We start from the raw sequence: 14507 nt of genomic DNA on the forward strand, positions 1-14507 counted from the left end.
ACTGGGAGAGACTGATCCATAGATTCCTCTGTGCTTGTGTGATGGTGGAGGTACCTCATCCCTCAGTCTTCGATCCCTCTCTCCTTCTCTTTTCTGCTGGCCTGTTGACTCTGACGACTCCCTCTCTCCGTTTCCTGCCTCCACAGATGCAAATGAATGTGTGGGGAAGCCGTGTGTAAATGCTTACTCATGCAAAAACTTAATTGGTGGATATCACTGCGACTGCTTTCAAGGATGGTCTGGACAAAACTGTGACATCAGTCAGTATTGCTCTGCCTTTTGGTGTCGCCAACATCTCTTCTGTTATTGTCTGTCCTACTGCTGATCCTACAACTGAGCCTTTTTTTCCCTACTGCTCCTCGGTCTCTCTGCTTTGGGCCACGTCACATACACGTTTTAGCACTGACACTTTCACCTTCGGTTGAGTCTTTGTGACTTTCTAAACTCCACCGTCTCCCTATTTACAACTATGAAAAGCACACATTTTGCAGCTTTTTTTGTTGCATGATGGGTATTTGTCTATGGTATAGTGCCTATAGAATGTCTACACCTCCTTGAACCTTTTCAAATTTTGTAATGTTCATGGTCCCAGAGTTTCATGCATTTAAATAAAAAATATACAAGCATTGACTGATCAGACAGGCTACCAGGAAGACCAATGACAACTTTGACAGCCCTACAAGCTTTTGTGATCCAAGCCATATTTATGCTAAGAAGTTGGTAAAGACCTATTCCAACAGACTGCACCAAGTATTCATGGTCGAGATTTTGCCAATTATGAAACATTTCAGTTTTTTTTTTAATGTAATATCACATTTTATTTCACAGTAAATAAAAAAATCCCCTTTAGTATGGGGTGTAGGTAAGTGGTGAGGGAGCCAAAATAAATTAATGAAACCCTGAGAAACATAGCAATGTGATAAAAGTTCAAGGGAGTGTATACTGTCAATAGGCATTGTATGCTTGCTTTGTTCATAATTAGATTAACCAATATTTTTAAATCTTTGATTAATTAATACTAATACCTGCATGCTGGATTGTCCTGGATCCAATGGTGGATCTATTTTGATACTGTAAAACCTTTCTGCGTGTAACCACATTGGTTTTCTCCTAACTTAGATGTCCGTGGGTGCCATGGTCAATGTCAGAATGGGGCAACATGTGAGGTAGGTTCATCTGTGGTCACATGACCGGATTCCCAATAGAAAATAGTAATACCTTTTTATTTATTCATTTGTTAATATTTTACATTATAGAATGTTTTGTGTAGATAAGTCACAAAAAGCAAAATTAAGTAAGTTGAAATCACACTCTGTGGAATACCAATAAAGGGGTCTACATCTGGTGAATGGTACTTTAAAGGTAACTTTCTAGTAGAATAATTTAATGCAGGGAGAAAAAATGAAATGACCGTCTACCAAAGCAAATTGTTCAAGTATTGCCTTCTAAAGTGGACCACACTATTTGTTTATGTTTATTAAACATTTTGTTGATGTTTCTTTGTGTTCATTTCTGTGTTACACAGTTTAGTGGAGTTTTCAAACAAACACTTACTGATGTGATAAATAGCATTAAACCATTTTGTCAGGTGGCACAGTACATAGGTGTATATAAATGAATTTTTCCCTCACTTTAGGAAGGGCCCAGGGCATACCTCTGCCATTGCCTTCCGGGCTTTGTGGGTACACACTGCGAGATCCAACGTAACAAGTGTGCCAGCGGGCCATGCCAGAACGGTGGGCGCTGTCACAGAATTTTGGATGGCTTTGTGTGCGAGTGCCCGACAAAATTCTCTGGGGAACTGTGTGAGGTGAGTCTTAAAACACGTGCCGTATGGTCGTTTGGATTTTCCTAACAGAAGTGGTGAACAGTGGCGGTTATGGTGAAAATATATATATATTTTTTACTTAATATGTACTTAGTTTGATATTGCATATGCAGCCAATGACAAGTTACGACTTAGCAACATGAATAAAACATCCCGAAAACTGTCTGGGGGATCAAACAGTTTTCGGGATCTTTTGTTGACGTTGCTGAGTCATAATTGCAATATGAAGATTAGTATTATCATGTTATAAAGCACTCTGAAACACTCTAAAACAATGCACATTACTGTTATCTTGATATGATAATTTCACTTCCAATTGGCTTTAAGAAAGCAATAAACAGGAGACGCGAGAAATATCCAATGAATCTCTCTAGGCACTCTCTAAGTGTTTATTTAGTATAGATCTTTTGATTAGCCTGGTGTAATGCAAGTCTTAAATGGCCTAAGTGACATGTTTAAAAGTTAAACAAGAATATAACTTCATATCATGTATTTAAACATATTAAACATACTTAACTGGTATTATGCAGGTAAGGGAACAGTGTTAAATATTTTTGAGAAGGGTGTTACATTTTATAGGGCTTGTCCCAGCCTTTAGCCCTCAGACCATGAGTTTACATCCCTCAAATGGCCCGATTTGTTAAACTCAGTCAAATAAATCTCTGCCCCATAAGATATCTAAAATGAACAAGCTTTTTGTGAGTATGTGTGTGCCTGTAAACATGCATGTGCCTAAATGGTGATTGCCAGTGACCCAGCTGGGTCACCACACTACTGACCTCAGGGCCTTTCATAGTGGTGAGAGATTTGACCCCAAGGTTTATGACACAGCGCAGACTGGAGCTTGTCTCTGTGCGTGTTGCTCGGATTAGCTTATGTCAAGCCTCACAGCTTACACACTGTGTGTGTGTGTGTGTGTGTGTGTGTGTGTGTGTGTGTGTGTGTGTGTGTGTGTGTGTGTGTGTGTGTGTGTGTGTGTGTGTGTGTGTGTGTGTGTGTGTGTGTGTGTGTGTGTGTGTGTGTGTGTGTGTGTGTGTGTGTGTGTGTGTGTGTGTGTGTGTGTGTGTGTGTGTGTGTGTGTGTGTGTGTGTGTGTGTGTGTGTGTGTGTGTGTGTGTGTGTGTGTGTGTGTGTGTGTGTGTGTGTGTGTGTGTGTGTGTGTGTGTGTGTGTACATTTGTAAGGACCGCTTGTTTTGCACAGGTCTCTTACCCTCCCACACTCTTATGTGCTGTTTCTGTCTATACCAGATGGCATTGATTCATTCTGTCTGAAGTGCTTGCATAAAGTGGGTGAATTGAAGTGTTATGTTAGCGCGTGTATAAATATGTGCCTGTGGAGGTGTAGACATGTTTTTTGTAGACTATGTTCTCCTCCCTGTCCTGCAGGTTCCTGCTTGGTCTCCGTCAGACTCGTGTGAGACTCTCCCCTGTGAGAACGGGGCTACGTGCCACCCCCTTTCGGGAGACTTCTACTGTGCTTGTCCTGAGGGCTACCAAGGCAAGACCTGTGCCCAACTCAGGGACCACTGCAGGACAACCCCCTGTCAAGGTAGAGCTCCCTGATTATTGAATTGGATATTGTTTTGTCACCTCTGCGTGCCCGAAATGGAATAGGCCGTCTCCAAATCAGTGCCCAGTGAATTCGGCTGCGCCACACTGTATGATGTAGGCCATCAATGATGATCTGGGTCAGCATTCAAGCAATGATTGATTACAGTTAGGATCTGTACCTGCAGAAACGCCAGGGCAGCTAGAGGCGTGTGTCTTACTCAGCCCTTTCTGTTTCTCCCCAGTGATTGACAGCTGCACTATTGCTGTGGCGACCAACGACTCGGCAGCCGAGGGTGGCTTGCAGCACATCTCGTCCAACGTGTGTGGTCCCCGGGGGCGCTGCATCAGCCTGCCCGACGGCAACTTCACCTGCTCCTGTGACCCCGGCTTCAGTGGCAGCTACTGCCATGAGAGTACGTTACCTCTATGTCTTGTCTTGTTTGGTCTGGGTGTGTGTGTCTTGGTTATAAATCTCCACCGGCGTCCACATACTGAACGCTATTAGAATTGTAGGTAGTCCCCATGTCTCGCTTGTAGAGAAGGTATCTTGTCGGCCATTGGCACTTCCTGGATAAATGGCAGTATTTCCCTTCCTGGATAAATGGCAGTATTTCCCTTCCTGGATAAATGGCAGTATTTCCCTTCCTGGATAAATGGCAGTATTTCCCTTCCTGGATAAATGGCAGTATTTCCCTTCCTGGATAAATGGCAGTATTTCTCTTCCTGGATAAATGGCAGTATTTCTCTTCCTGGATAAATGGCAGTACTTACCTTCCTGGATAAATGGCAGTATTTCCCTTCCTGGATAAATGGCAGTATTTCCCTTCACAGACGTGAATGACTGCGCGAGCGGCCCGTGTCAGAACGGGGGCACCTGCATTGACGGGGTCAACTCATTCCAGTGCATCTGTCCCGACGGCTGGGAGGGCCGACTGTGTGACCACAGTGAGTTGGCCAGCTCCCCTTTCTTGTCCCACTTTTCCTCTTCTCGTTCTCCTGGCCCCTCCTACTCCCCCCTGCTCCTCTCCCCTCGTTGTTTTGTCCTACTTTTGATCTTCACCTCATCCTCCACTGCTTTGGTTATTTCTCTCCTTAGATGTGAATGAGTGCGTCCATAACCCATGTAAGAATGGTGGCCTCTGTGTGGACTTGGTCAACGACTTCTACTGCAAGTGTACCGATTACTGGAAGGGCAAAACCTGCCACTCCCGTAAGTGTATGCACTGAACAAAATGGATTCCAGAATAACATATTTAGGAGACTAAGCATATTCTGACATATGGGTGTGTGTGTGTGGGGCTGTGTGTGTGTGCACAGGTGAGAGCCAGTGTGATGCCAACACCTGCCGTAACGGGGGCACCTGCTATGATCACGGGGACGCCTTCCGCTGTGATTGCCCCTCAGCATGGGGCGGCAGCACCTGTAACACAGGTGTGTTTTCGGGCATCATTCCATTAACTTGCCTATCGAGTATTTGTTTGAATCCTAGTCCATTCATTGATTGCCTTCAGAAAGCATTGGCCTTTTCTGAATTTTTTTTTTGCGTTATAAGGAGGGATTAAATGATTTTGCAGAGGAAACTCTGAACTTAGTTTTATTCTATCGTATACAAGGCCTTAATTATTCCTGCTGTTGAGGGTACTGTTGTGGGACTAAAATGTAAATGTTCTCATGTCACAAAATAAGACTTGGCCTGAGCGGTTTCCCTACTGTCTGGCAGTTTAACTAGGGATTTGAATATGTGCTTTAAATTCACTACTCTACTACATGACTTTACAGATAAGTGTGAGGGGCATAGATGTAGTCATTCCAAAATCATTGCATACAAAGTGAGTCCATGCAACTGCCTGTGATTTGTTCAGCACATGTTTACTCAGGAGAATGTTTGCGCAGTCTCTCTGAATCTCATTGTTCTGTGTGTATTCTGTATGTGTGACCTTGTCTCACCTGTTTTGTCGTCCATTCCAGTCAAGAACAGCACATGTGCGTCCGGTCCCTGCTCAAACGGGGGCACCTGTGTTGGAGGGGGCAACACCTTCACCTGCATTTGCAAAGATGGCTGGGCGGGACCCACCTGTGCTGATAGTGAGTTCAGCTCAGATTCCTGTTCTCTCTATTGAAAGTGGGCTTCTTCACTGGCCTTAACTGATTGACATAATAATAATAATAATAATATGGTTAAAACCTGCCTCATCCCATTAATCTAGTGCTTTTTGATTGAAGTACTGAACAGTGTGGTGCACCTAGAGAAACCATTTTGCAGTGGTACCTCCTGTAGACAGTGTCCATGAAGCTATACTAATTTCAGTGCTACATCTTGACTGATGTTTATGAAATGTTAAGATTTTGTCATTTGAGATGAACAAATCTTTTTCTCCACAGACATCAATGACTGCAGCCCTCACCCTTGGTACGTAGTTTTCCTCCTCCCACCATGTCACGACTGGTGGCTCTTCACGACTTCTCTGTTCTGGCCCCTCCCCTTTGCTGTACAACAGCAGCCATGAATGGGGTCAACACATACACACCCTAGAGCGGATACATCCAAAGGGGGGTTGGGGGAGCTTGTAAAAGCCAGGAATGATGTACCTAAATCACTGCATCGTCTGACACCCAGGGTTGGTTTTAAATTAACGGGAGGGAACAATGGAGGCTCTGGGGGCCGTAAAGAGATGGACGACGGGGGAGCAACCTTCTTGTCTCCTCCTGCCCCCCCCCCCCCCGCCATTCTTCACTGCTGACCACGGGATCAGGGGAGGGGAGCCAAGTGGGAGGAGTAGAGGGACGGATTGAATGGTGTGAGGAGTAGACGTATGGATTGAATGGTGGAGGAGGGGCAGAGTATTTATTAGCATTTGAAAGGTGTGTGTTGATGACTGGAATTGAGCCTTTAGTGACCTGGATCCCAACACCATGCAAACACACACGCACAGGCTCTCACCTCATTGTTGTCATTGGTGGGCTTTGTTTTTGTCTGTCTAATTTTACCTTAGTGCCTATTCTCTTCCTCTTCTACCCCCCCTCCCTACAGCTACAATGGTGGTATCTGTGTTGATGGCGTCAACTGGTTCCGTTGTGAATGTGCCCCTGGGTTTGCCGGACCGGACTGTCGTATCAGTAAGTCAATATACAGTTCATCCAAATCATCTTTGAGTGAACGGACTTAAGGCTGATTTATGCTTCAATGTCGAACGAGGCCGCGTAGGATCCACGGACGCCGCAGAAAGTCGCGCAGGTCGGCACAGCCAGGCCGCATAAGCTACCCGCACCAACTGAAAAATCTAAAAGCGCGTAGCTACGCGTACGTGAACCGCAGAGCCGCACAAACGATGAATGGTTGGATGGCGGAGGGAGGGTTTTGCAGAGTATGGCCAAATTTGACTTCCTGTATCAACGAAGACAAGATGCAAGAGGGGAAAAAAGTACCTCCGTTTTAAATAATGCTTTCTTGGCTGTCCGGGCACATACAACACCGTGAAACCAACTCCAATTTTGGCGAGGACACAAACGGGGTAAGTTCAGTTTTTCAAATTGGCAAATTCAGTGTTGATTACTTCTACTACAAAGTTAGCTAGCTGGCCATTAAAGTTTAACGATTCGTATTAGCAACAAAGTAAACAAAAACAAAACTTAGTTGATGTTTTTCTCAATACACTTGAGTTATCCCTATGGACTGGGAGTGAACAAAAATTGTATTCACGTTGGAGAAACTAAACTGCATCCTAAACTGCAAGTACTGAAAGTGTTTACTCCAGTGATTCTGTTGCGTTCATTCTACATGTACCAGTTGTTTGTTTGCATGGCTGCGTTAATTAGCCAACTACTTAGTTAAATCTAGTTATAACTAGTTATAAGTATATATACTTAGATGTAGCTATCAATATTGCTGCCACAATTGTATCTGTAGAAACAGACGTTTTATGTAAAGCAAGTTTGGCTAGCTAACACTAAAAGTACTATTTTGCCATGCTAGCTAGTTGTTCATCCAACATTAAATGCAAAGTAAATTTGTCAGTTTTCGATGTGATTTTTCTTCAGATGAGTAAATAGTTTTAGCCGAAAGAGAGAAGGAGAGCGGGGACAACTTTAGTTTAAAGTTCAATGACATTTTTTATTTACTCCTTTGTGTTATAAGTGTATGCATTACTTTAATAGGCAGGGAAGAGACAAGTCTTGATAGTGAGGGACAGAATGGTACAGAGATCTTACAGGGGACAAGGAAGAGGAGAGAGTAGACCATGGTGGAACGAAGTTTAAGATTACTTGAAAGCAGACATGCATGTTTATTTTCAGTAGTCATGAACTTCAAGCTTATGTTATGCCCCCCTCCCCACTTCAGGTTGAGTAGCCCTGTTGACTAGTAAAACATGTTGTAATTGCAGATGGAGTACAGCAACAGCACATCAATCCTACAGTCATCTGAAACTGACCTGGACTCAAATGTACCTTTACCAGCTGCATCAGTTGCCCCCGAGGCTGAGAAAAGACCATCATTAGAACCTGTCCTTCTAATTACCAAAGACCTGTCCACCGAAAACAACCTAGGAGTGTCTCTCCAGGTACATCCTGCCATGACGAATCTTCATCCTCCTAGGGAACACTAAAGAATATTAGGAAGGACGATGACCTGACAGCTCGACTTAACCTTCTGGATCACCACAGAAAAGAGAGGGAAGAGAGACATGCCATGCTCACTTTAGTTTGATGACGATATTGTAGGATTTTGTCACAGCACAGGTGACCTGATCCGCAAACTGCCACAACATCAATAAGGTCTAGCCAAGTTCAAAGTTCATCAGCTTTTATTTGAGATGGGGAAAGAAAGTGCTGAAGACAATGTTTCAATACACACCCCAATATTGGCTAAAGTAATATTGACTCACTTTTGTTTGTGATTTGAGTGATAATAATTTGCACACTTCATGGATGTTGACCTTTTGAGTAATTTGATTCAATATTGTTTAATTGTATTTATATTCTTTGATTTAAAATGCAGAGAGTGCACGTTTGTTCAAAATACTTGAGTGCACTTTCTTTGCATTTTAAACAATGTTCAAAGTAGTCAGCTCTTTTCACTGTTTGCAATACTTTGTTAAACTTACAATTGTACATACAAATATTTAACAAAATAAAGAAGTTTTTTTTTAAATGTGTATGTCAATAATTCACTGAGTTAATTAGGTCTATAATTTTATCCCTGATGTCCTTTCTGGATTTTTGTTTTAGATTCCGTCTCTCACTGTTAAGGTGTACCTATGATAAAAAATTACAGATCTCTACATGCTTTGTAAATAGGAAAACCTGCAGAATCGGCAGTGTATCAAATACTTGTTCTCCCCACAGTAGTTGTGCACTGCAGCACAGGCCTTCACAATGTGTACATTTGTCTGGTAGGAATTCCAACGCTCTGCCTAGAATTCTCCACCTTGCGATCATCATACCAAATGTTCTCAATCACACGTCTGTCCTGTGAATGTTGATATTTGCAGATCCTCTTGCTTTTGTCCAGATTGGCACCTGGTAAAGCAGAACATTGAAATTTAAAATAACAGAAAACCCACTGACTAACTGCATTTTATTGTACTGTACTTGTACTGTTCATTGACAAAGTTGAATCTATTGTCATTGAACAAATACAGTACCAAAGAAATGCAGTTTGCGTCTAACCAGAAGTGCAAATAGAGGGCAAACTATTTACAAGGATTAAGTATATGCATGTACAAGTGGTGTAAATGCATTACATATGGCACTTCTAAATGTGCAATGGAAGCAAATAGAGTATTTGATATACTCTAAGCAAATAGAGGAATAAAGTATTGAGTATATAACCCTAACCTTATTATTAATCTAATATCTGCTTATGATTTAACCCAACCCTGACATGGGGATGGTGACTCCTATCCCAGGAATGTTTGCAGGTGGAGGCATAGCAACTGTCCCTGGAAGCAGGATTGCGTGAAGTGGGTGGCTTGATGTGTAATAAAGGCTTTCAAGCGATGCAGAAGATTGTTAAAACAATTAGCCTTCGTTCACATAACGCATCTGCTGAACAAGCACACTGTATTTTAGCTACATAGCTATTATATTGTTTACCAACTATACAGATACTTCTTGTATGACGTTTTCCTGCTCTACAAGTGAACAAACCGGGTGCCAAGCATCTTCTCTCATTCCTTCCTCTTCATTTAATTTGACTAATTCTCTCAAACGCTCCATTCCAGTCTTCCCCCGATCTAGCTAACTATTATATTGTTTACCAACTATACAGTTACTTCTGGGAAGCTTTCCTGATTTACAAGCGAACAAACCAACATTTTGTGCGACATCGCTGCCTAGTGCTAAGAAGTGTAATGTCTATCTACACAAGAAGGCCACACAACCATAAATGCTGAGAACATCTGCGTACCAATGCACATGACATTAACAACGCAGACCTGCAGAAGCATAAATCAGGCTTTACTCTTCATTATGTGGATCCAAGTGGAAATCTAAGAGATCTAGCCTGAGGAATTGGAAAGACAAATCTTTTCGCTGCTATAGTGAAGATGTTACAGTTGTGGTATGTAAGCTACAGTTCATATCCTCGGAAATACAACTGTAGCATAGTGTGGCATAGAACACACCAGTGGCAGGACTTGCACAGAGTAGATCAAATATTAAATGACCCTGATCTTCTCTCCTGTCTTGCCTTTGTGTCTGACGGCAGTTGTCTTTAATTCAGACTTTTGATGCACCGGTTTTCTAACACTGTCAACATCGCAGATGCTCTTCTAACATCTGTGTTTGGTTATTCAGATGTCCCAAATACCACAATGCTAATATTTAGACTAGAATAATCTAAATTGAGTAGCTGACCAATAACATCAAAAAATGTTGGGTTGGGTTATTGTTTTAAAAAAAATATTCAATGTGTTTTCAGTCGCTGTGTCCCTATCTGTTTAATGTCTATGTATAATTTCACAATGCTATATGCTCATCTTTTCTTCTTGATCAGATTTAGATGAGTGCCAGTCATCTCCCTGCTCGTACGGCGCCACTTGCGTGGACGAGATCAACGGCTTTCACTGCGTCTGCCCACTCGGGCGATCAGGCCCGCGGTGCCAAGAGTGTGAGTCTTGTTCTCACCTTGTGACACACACGACTCAAGCACACACAATAGTGACAAATCTTTTTCTTGTTCTTAGTGTAACAAGATCTCATTTTTACTTCCGTTAATTGACTTCAGTGTCTGTGTGTAGTTATAGGTATCGGGAAAACCTGTCATTATGCCGGCCTGCAGTTCCCACATGGCAGTCGCTGGGAAGAGGAGTGCAACAACTGCCTTTGTGTCAATGGCAAAGTGGAGTGTACCAAGGTCAGTGTGTACACATTTGCATACAATAACATACAGACACACTCCTGGCAAATAGAAACATTGAGGATTTTAAAAACCTGGAGCATACAACAATAAAACGGCCTATTATTGGTCCTCAGGGTTGCAAGTGACTCCTCCCATTGACCCCTCTGACCTTGGATCTCCACAGGTGCTCTGCGGTCGGCAGCCATGCCTTCTAAAGGGTTCTTCAACGTCATCGGACAAGAAACTTGTCCAAGCGTGTCGAGGCGGCAGAGAATGCCAGGAGCACAGCTACATGGTCTGCTTCTCTTCTCCCTGCCACCTGTGGGGATTTTGCTCGTCTCCAACGTCAGGTGGAGGTGATCTCGCGCCCCATGACCACACAGAGTGTCAGCCCAACAGCAAGCACCTGGACAACAGCTGTGCCCGAATCACACTCATCTTTAACCGTGCCAAAGTGCCAGTGGTGAGTTTCTGATTGACCAAACCAACAAGCATTTTATATATTCTAAGTTGCTCTCCTCCGTTGCTTTCTTAATATGCCTGTGTGGTTTTCCAGGGCACAACAGTGGAGAACATCTGTTCAGAGCTTAGGTACCTGCCCGCCACCAGAACACTGGCCAAAGACCACACCCTTCTTGTGCTGTGTGACCTCTCCCAAAGCAATCCGGATGCAGTAGAAGTGGCTATAGTAGGTTGAAATCCATACCTTGTCTCAGGGACTTCATCATTATAAAAAAGTACAAATACCCAACCCAACCATGTTTTAAAGATAACAGCCGGAGACACAAACCGGTTTTAGCAGCTCCTAAAATAGTTGAAGCTTCAGTGCATGAAAAGCAGTGGGGAAGCTCATGATTTAAATAAGGTAGTACTGGTACAAAACATTTTAAGAAGTTAAAGCCTAGCTTGTTAGTAAATTATATAAAAACAATTCTGTACAAATATTAAAGGAGAAAAGCATGCTTTCACTTTTTGCAGAATGTAGAATACAACTCAATATAAACTGCTGTTTGGTTGATATTGTGGAGAAAACAAGCAGTAAAATAACTGTTAAAGGGCAGTGCAAATTGGTTCAGTATTGTCCGAGTTGGTGTGGGGGATTGTGGTTGTTAGCAAAAGGAGTGTTCTCCAAGTGTCTTATTTCTGACATAAATCAAATTGCTTAAAAAGTAAGAAGCAAAACGGCTTGGTGGCATCTGCTTCAGTGGACACTACCAATAAACCTTGGATTTGCTGAGAAGAAAAATGACAAATTGGAGATCTGTAAGTTGAGCACATTGAATAATACATTCCTAATATTAATATTGCAGCCTGGCATGGTCCGGCAACAACAACCGCTGTCGGGACCACTATTCAGACTGGTCTACTAGTTGGGTCATGGGGTGGGGGCATTCCAATGAGTTCGTTCCGGGGTTGTTGGAACTTAATTTGATGTCTATTGTATTTCATTTGAGGCCAAAGAACATAGAACAATTCTCTGATTGTACTGGGATAAAGAGTAGCCATTGTCTGGTATCAACTCTGCTGCCTCAAGCTGTATCCATGGAAATGTGTATTGATGGGGTTACAGTTAAGGTGAAAAGTTTATTATTAACGTAAATGGGGGCATGTATTTGGGGTGGGGGAGGCGGGGTGGTTTTGTGGAAGAGGTTCTTATGATCATTAACCACATTGGTGATTTGGTGTTTAACGTGCCGTGCGTTAAATGATTCCTTTCATTACCCATTACTCTCAGTCTCTTGCGTGGCGACACAATAAGACAAGCACACAGCTCTATAGAGACTTAACAGCACACACACAGGATGAGGCTTGAAGAGGATTTAGACACTGTCGGTAAAATGCCACGACCACACTTCCTCTTTCCTTCTCTCCTAAACACTCACCCCGTCCCCATTTATCTACCGTTTCCCAGTCGTTCCAGCCTGAAGAGCAGCCAGACCACAGTCTGATCCAGGAGGCAGCCAGCACCATTGTCGGCACATTGTCCAAGCGTCACAACAGTACCATCATGCTGGCCGTCATTGAGGTCAAAGTGGAAACACAGGTCAAGCCCCCCGCCGTGGGTAAGTTCAGGGCCGGAGGGCATCTCCCAAGGCTGTTATCACGCCACTCTGACACTATAGCAAAGCCTGTCTTCCTAAAGGCACCGAGTTGCTGAAGCCAATTCACTTTATAGCCGCGGATCATTAAACAGTGTGACAGCAGTCGTGAGCCTAGTTTCTAGGGATCCGCACAAAGTGAAACGACAATGACTTAAACGCTCCTGTGCGTTACCATAATCAGGTGCCCAGCTAAAAAACCACCGCGTATTTTGGCTGTGAGCAGTGCATCTGCAGTACAGTACAACGTGTCACTAGTTCTTAGTTCACAAGATGTTGCTAACGTCTGTTTCGGTCTTTTCCCTCTGTGTTTTGGCGTAGACTACCTGGTGCCGATGCTCTGCGTGGTCTTCTGTGTGTTATGGCTTTTCTGCATCATTGTGTGCGTGTGGTGGACGCGCAAGCGGAGAAAAGAGCGTGAGAGGAGGGCGCGAGGCCACATCGAGCAAAATGTTAACAACCAGTGGGAGCCCCTGCGGCCCATAGGAGGCCAGCCACAACAGCAGCTTAAAGACAACAACAGGGAGGCCCAGCAGGAGTGCAAGAAGCTGATAGGTTCCCCCTACAGGACCTGTGATGGAGGAGAGGAGGAGGAGGAGGAGGAGGAGGAGGAGGAAATTGGGGGAGAGATGGCGTTTGAGGAGGATGACGGAGTATTAGGCGTGGAAGAGGGCAAGGGGCCCATCTGTAAGTACTCTAAGACTGCGGTGCCGTCCAAAGGGGATGTAATCTGCACCTCGAGAAGTTCACTCTTCAAAGCACCCCACCGGACCACCTACAGCCCCAAAGACAACCGCTGGAAAAATGTCAACGCCACCCTGGCTGGCCAAGACGCCAAAGACCCTTTTGTATGATCGAACTGGACTCAGAAATGCACACAACTCGGAACTCCACAGCACTGAGTGAGAAAAGTGAGGGAGGATCTCATTAGATGTACTCATGAGAGAAAAATAGCTTTTCAGTTCAAAGAACCAATATTTTTTTTGCTGTCATCTGTACATTTTCTTTGGGGAGCAGGATGCTAACAAATAGATGACGTTTGTCTTTTATGTACAGATGAAGCACAATTGTATACCTTCAACCGAGGTAAAGTAAGGCCTCAATTTTGTTTATATTGTACTGTTAAAATGAGCAAAGTCCAAATGGAGCGGGGGAAAAACCTATAAAATTACTTTTGTTTTTGTTTACAGATAGTGATTTTGTTTAATTTTGAGTGGGCTTTTTTTTTTTTGAGGCAGACGAGTGGTGGTGGTGGTGCTGGGGGTGGGGGGGGGGGGGCTTTCGAGGGACTTTGTTGAGGCTACTGTGGCAACCCACCCATCTCCTTCACTCAGCCCAGCTCGCCTGTTTTGCCTGTTTGTAGCCGTCCCGTGTCAGCCTTACCAAGAGCACGGCCTGGGGGGGGACCCCAATGCCTACTATGTGGCCTTCAATGTTTTTCCTCCGGTGTCTAAGTTATCACATCTGAAAGCTTTGTTTAAAGAATTGCAGTATTTCAGTTGGTAGCAAGTGCCTTTCTATGAGCCCTGGAGTACATCATGCTATACTCAAGGCTCCTGAGTCTCGCTGCCCAGTTTGAACCCTGTGATTGACACACAGAGAGGTGTGTATCCAGTGTGCACCCTTATAGCAACACCATTTCAAAGGTATTTGATTTATTAAAAAAAATTACAAATCTGTACATAGGTGT

General features: G+C 43.6%; 1 protein-coding gene across 4 annotated transcripts in view; it reads left to right on the plus strand.

The window, feature by feature from the left end:
• The window catches only part of jag2b (jagged canonical Notch ligand 2b), a 51949-nt gene extending 37897 nt beyond the window's left edge, over nucleotides 1-14052 (plus strand). For 2 of the 4 annotated variants that reach the window (XM_010882415.4, XM_010882418.4), the window contains 17 exons: nucleotides 147-260; nucleotides 1120-1166; nucleotides 1637-1810; nucleotides 3215-3377; nucleotides 3622-3792; nucleotides 4211-4324; nucleotides 4476-4589; nucleotides 4697-4810; nucleotides 5348-5464; nucleotides 5762-5789; nucleotides 6411-6496; nucleotides 10374-10487; nucleotides 10618-10733; nucleotides 10903-11181; nucleotides 11275-11406; nucleotides 12631-12781; nucleotides 13139-14052. In XM_010882415.4, coding sequence (XP_010880717.2) covers nucleotides 147-260; nucleotides 1120-1166; nucleotides 1637-1810; nucleotides 3215-3377; nucleotides 3622-3792; nucleotides 4211-4324; nucleotides 4476-4589; nucleotides 4697-4810; nucleotides 5348-5464; nucleotides 5762-5789; nucleotides 6411-6496; nucleotides 10374-10487; nucleotides 10618-10733; nucleotides 10903-11181; nucleotides 11275-11406; nucleotides 12631-12781; nucleotides 13139-13671 — 2567 coding nt within the window. In that variant the 3' untranslated portion in view covers nucleotides 13672-14052. The remainder of the gene's footprint in view (nucleotides 1-146; nucleotides 261-1119; nucleotides 1167-1636; nucleotides 1811-3214; nucleotides 3378-3621; nucleotides 3793-4210; nucleotides 4325-4475; nucleotides 4590-4696; nucleotides 4811-5347; nucleotides 5465-5761; nucleotides 5790-6410; nucleotides 6497-10373; nucleotides 10488-10617; nucleotides 10734-10902; nucleotides 11182-11274; nucleotides 11407-12630; nucleotides 12782-13138) is intronic. The other 2 variants (XM_010882416.4, XM_010882417.4) reach the window with 1 other exon arrangement.
• The last annotated feature ends 455 nt before the right edge of the window (nucleotides 14053-14507 follow it).

This window comes from Esox lucius, chromosome 18 (assembly GCF_011004845.1).
Source record: "Esox lucius isolate fEsoLuc1 chromosome 18, fEsoLuc1.pri, whole genome shotgun sequence".
Lineage (NCBI taxonomy): Eukaryota > Metazoa > Chordata > Actinopteri > Esociformes > Esocidae > Esox > Esox lucius.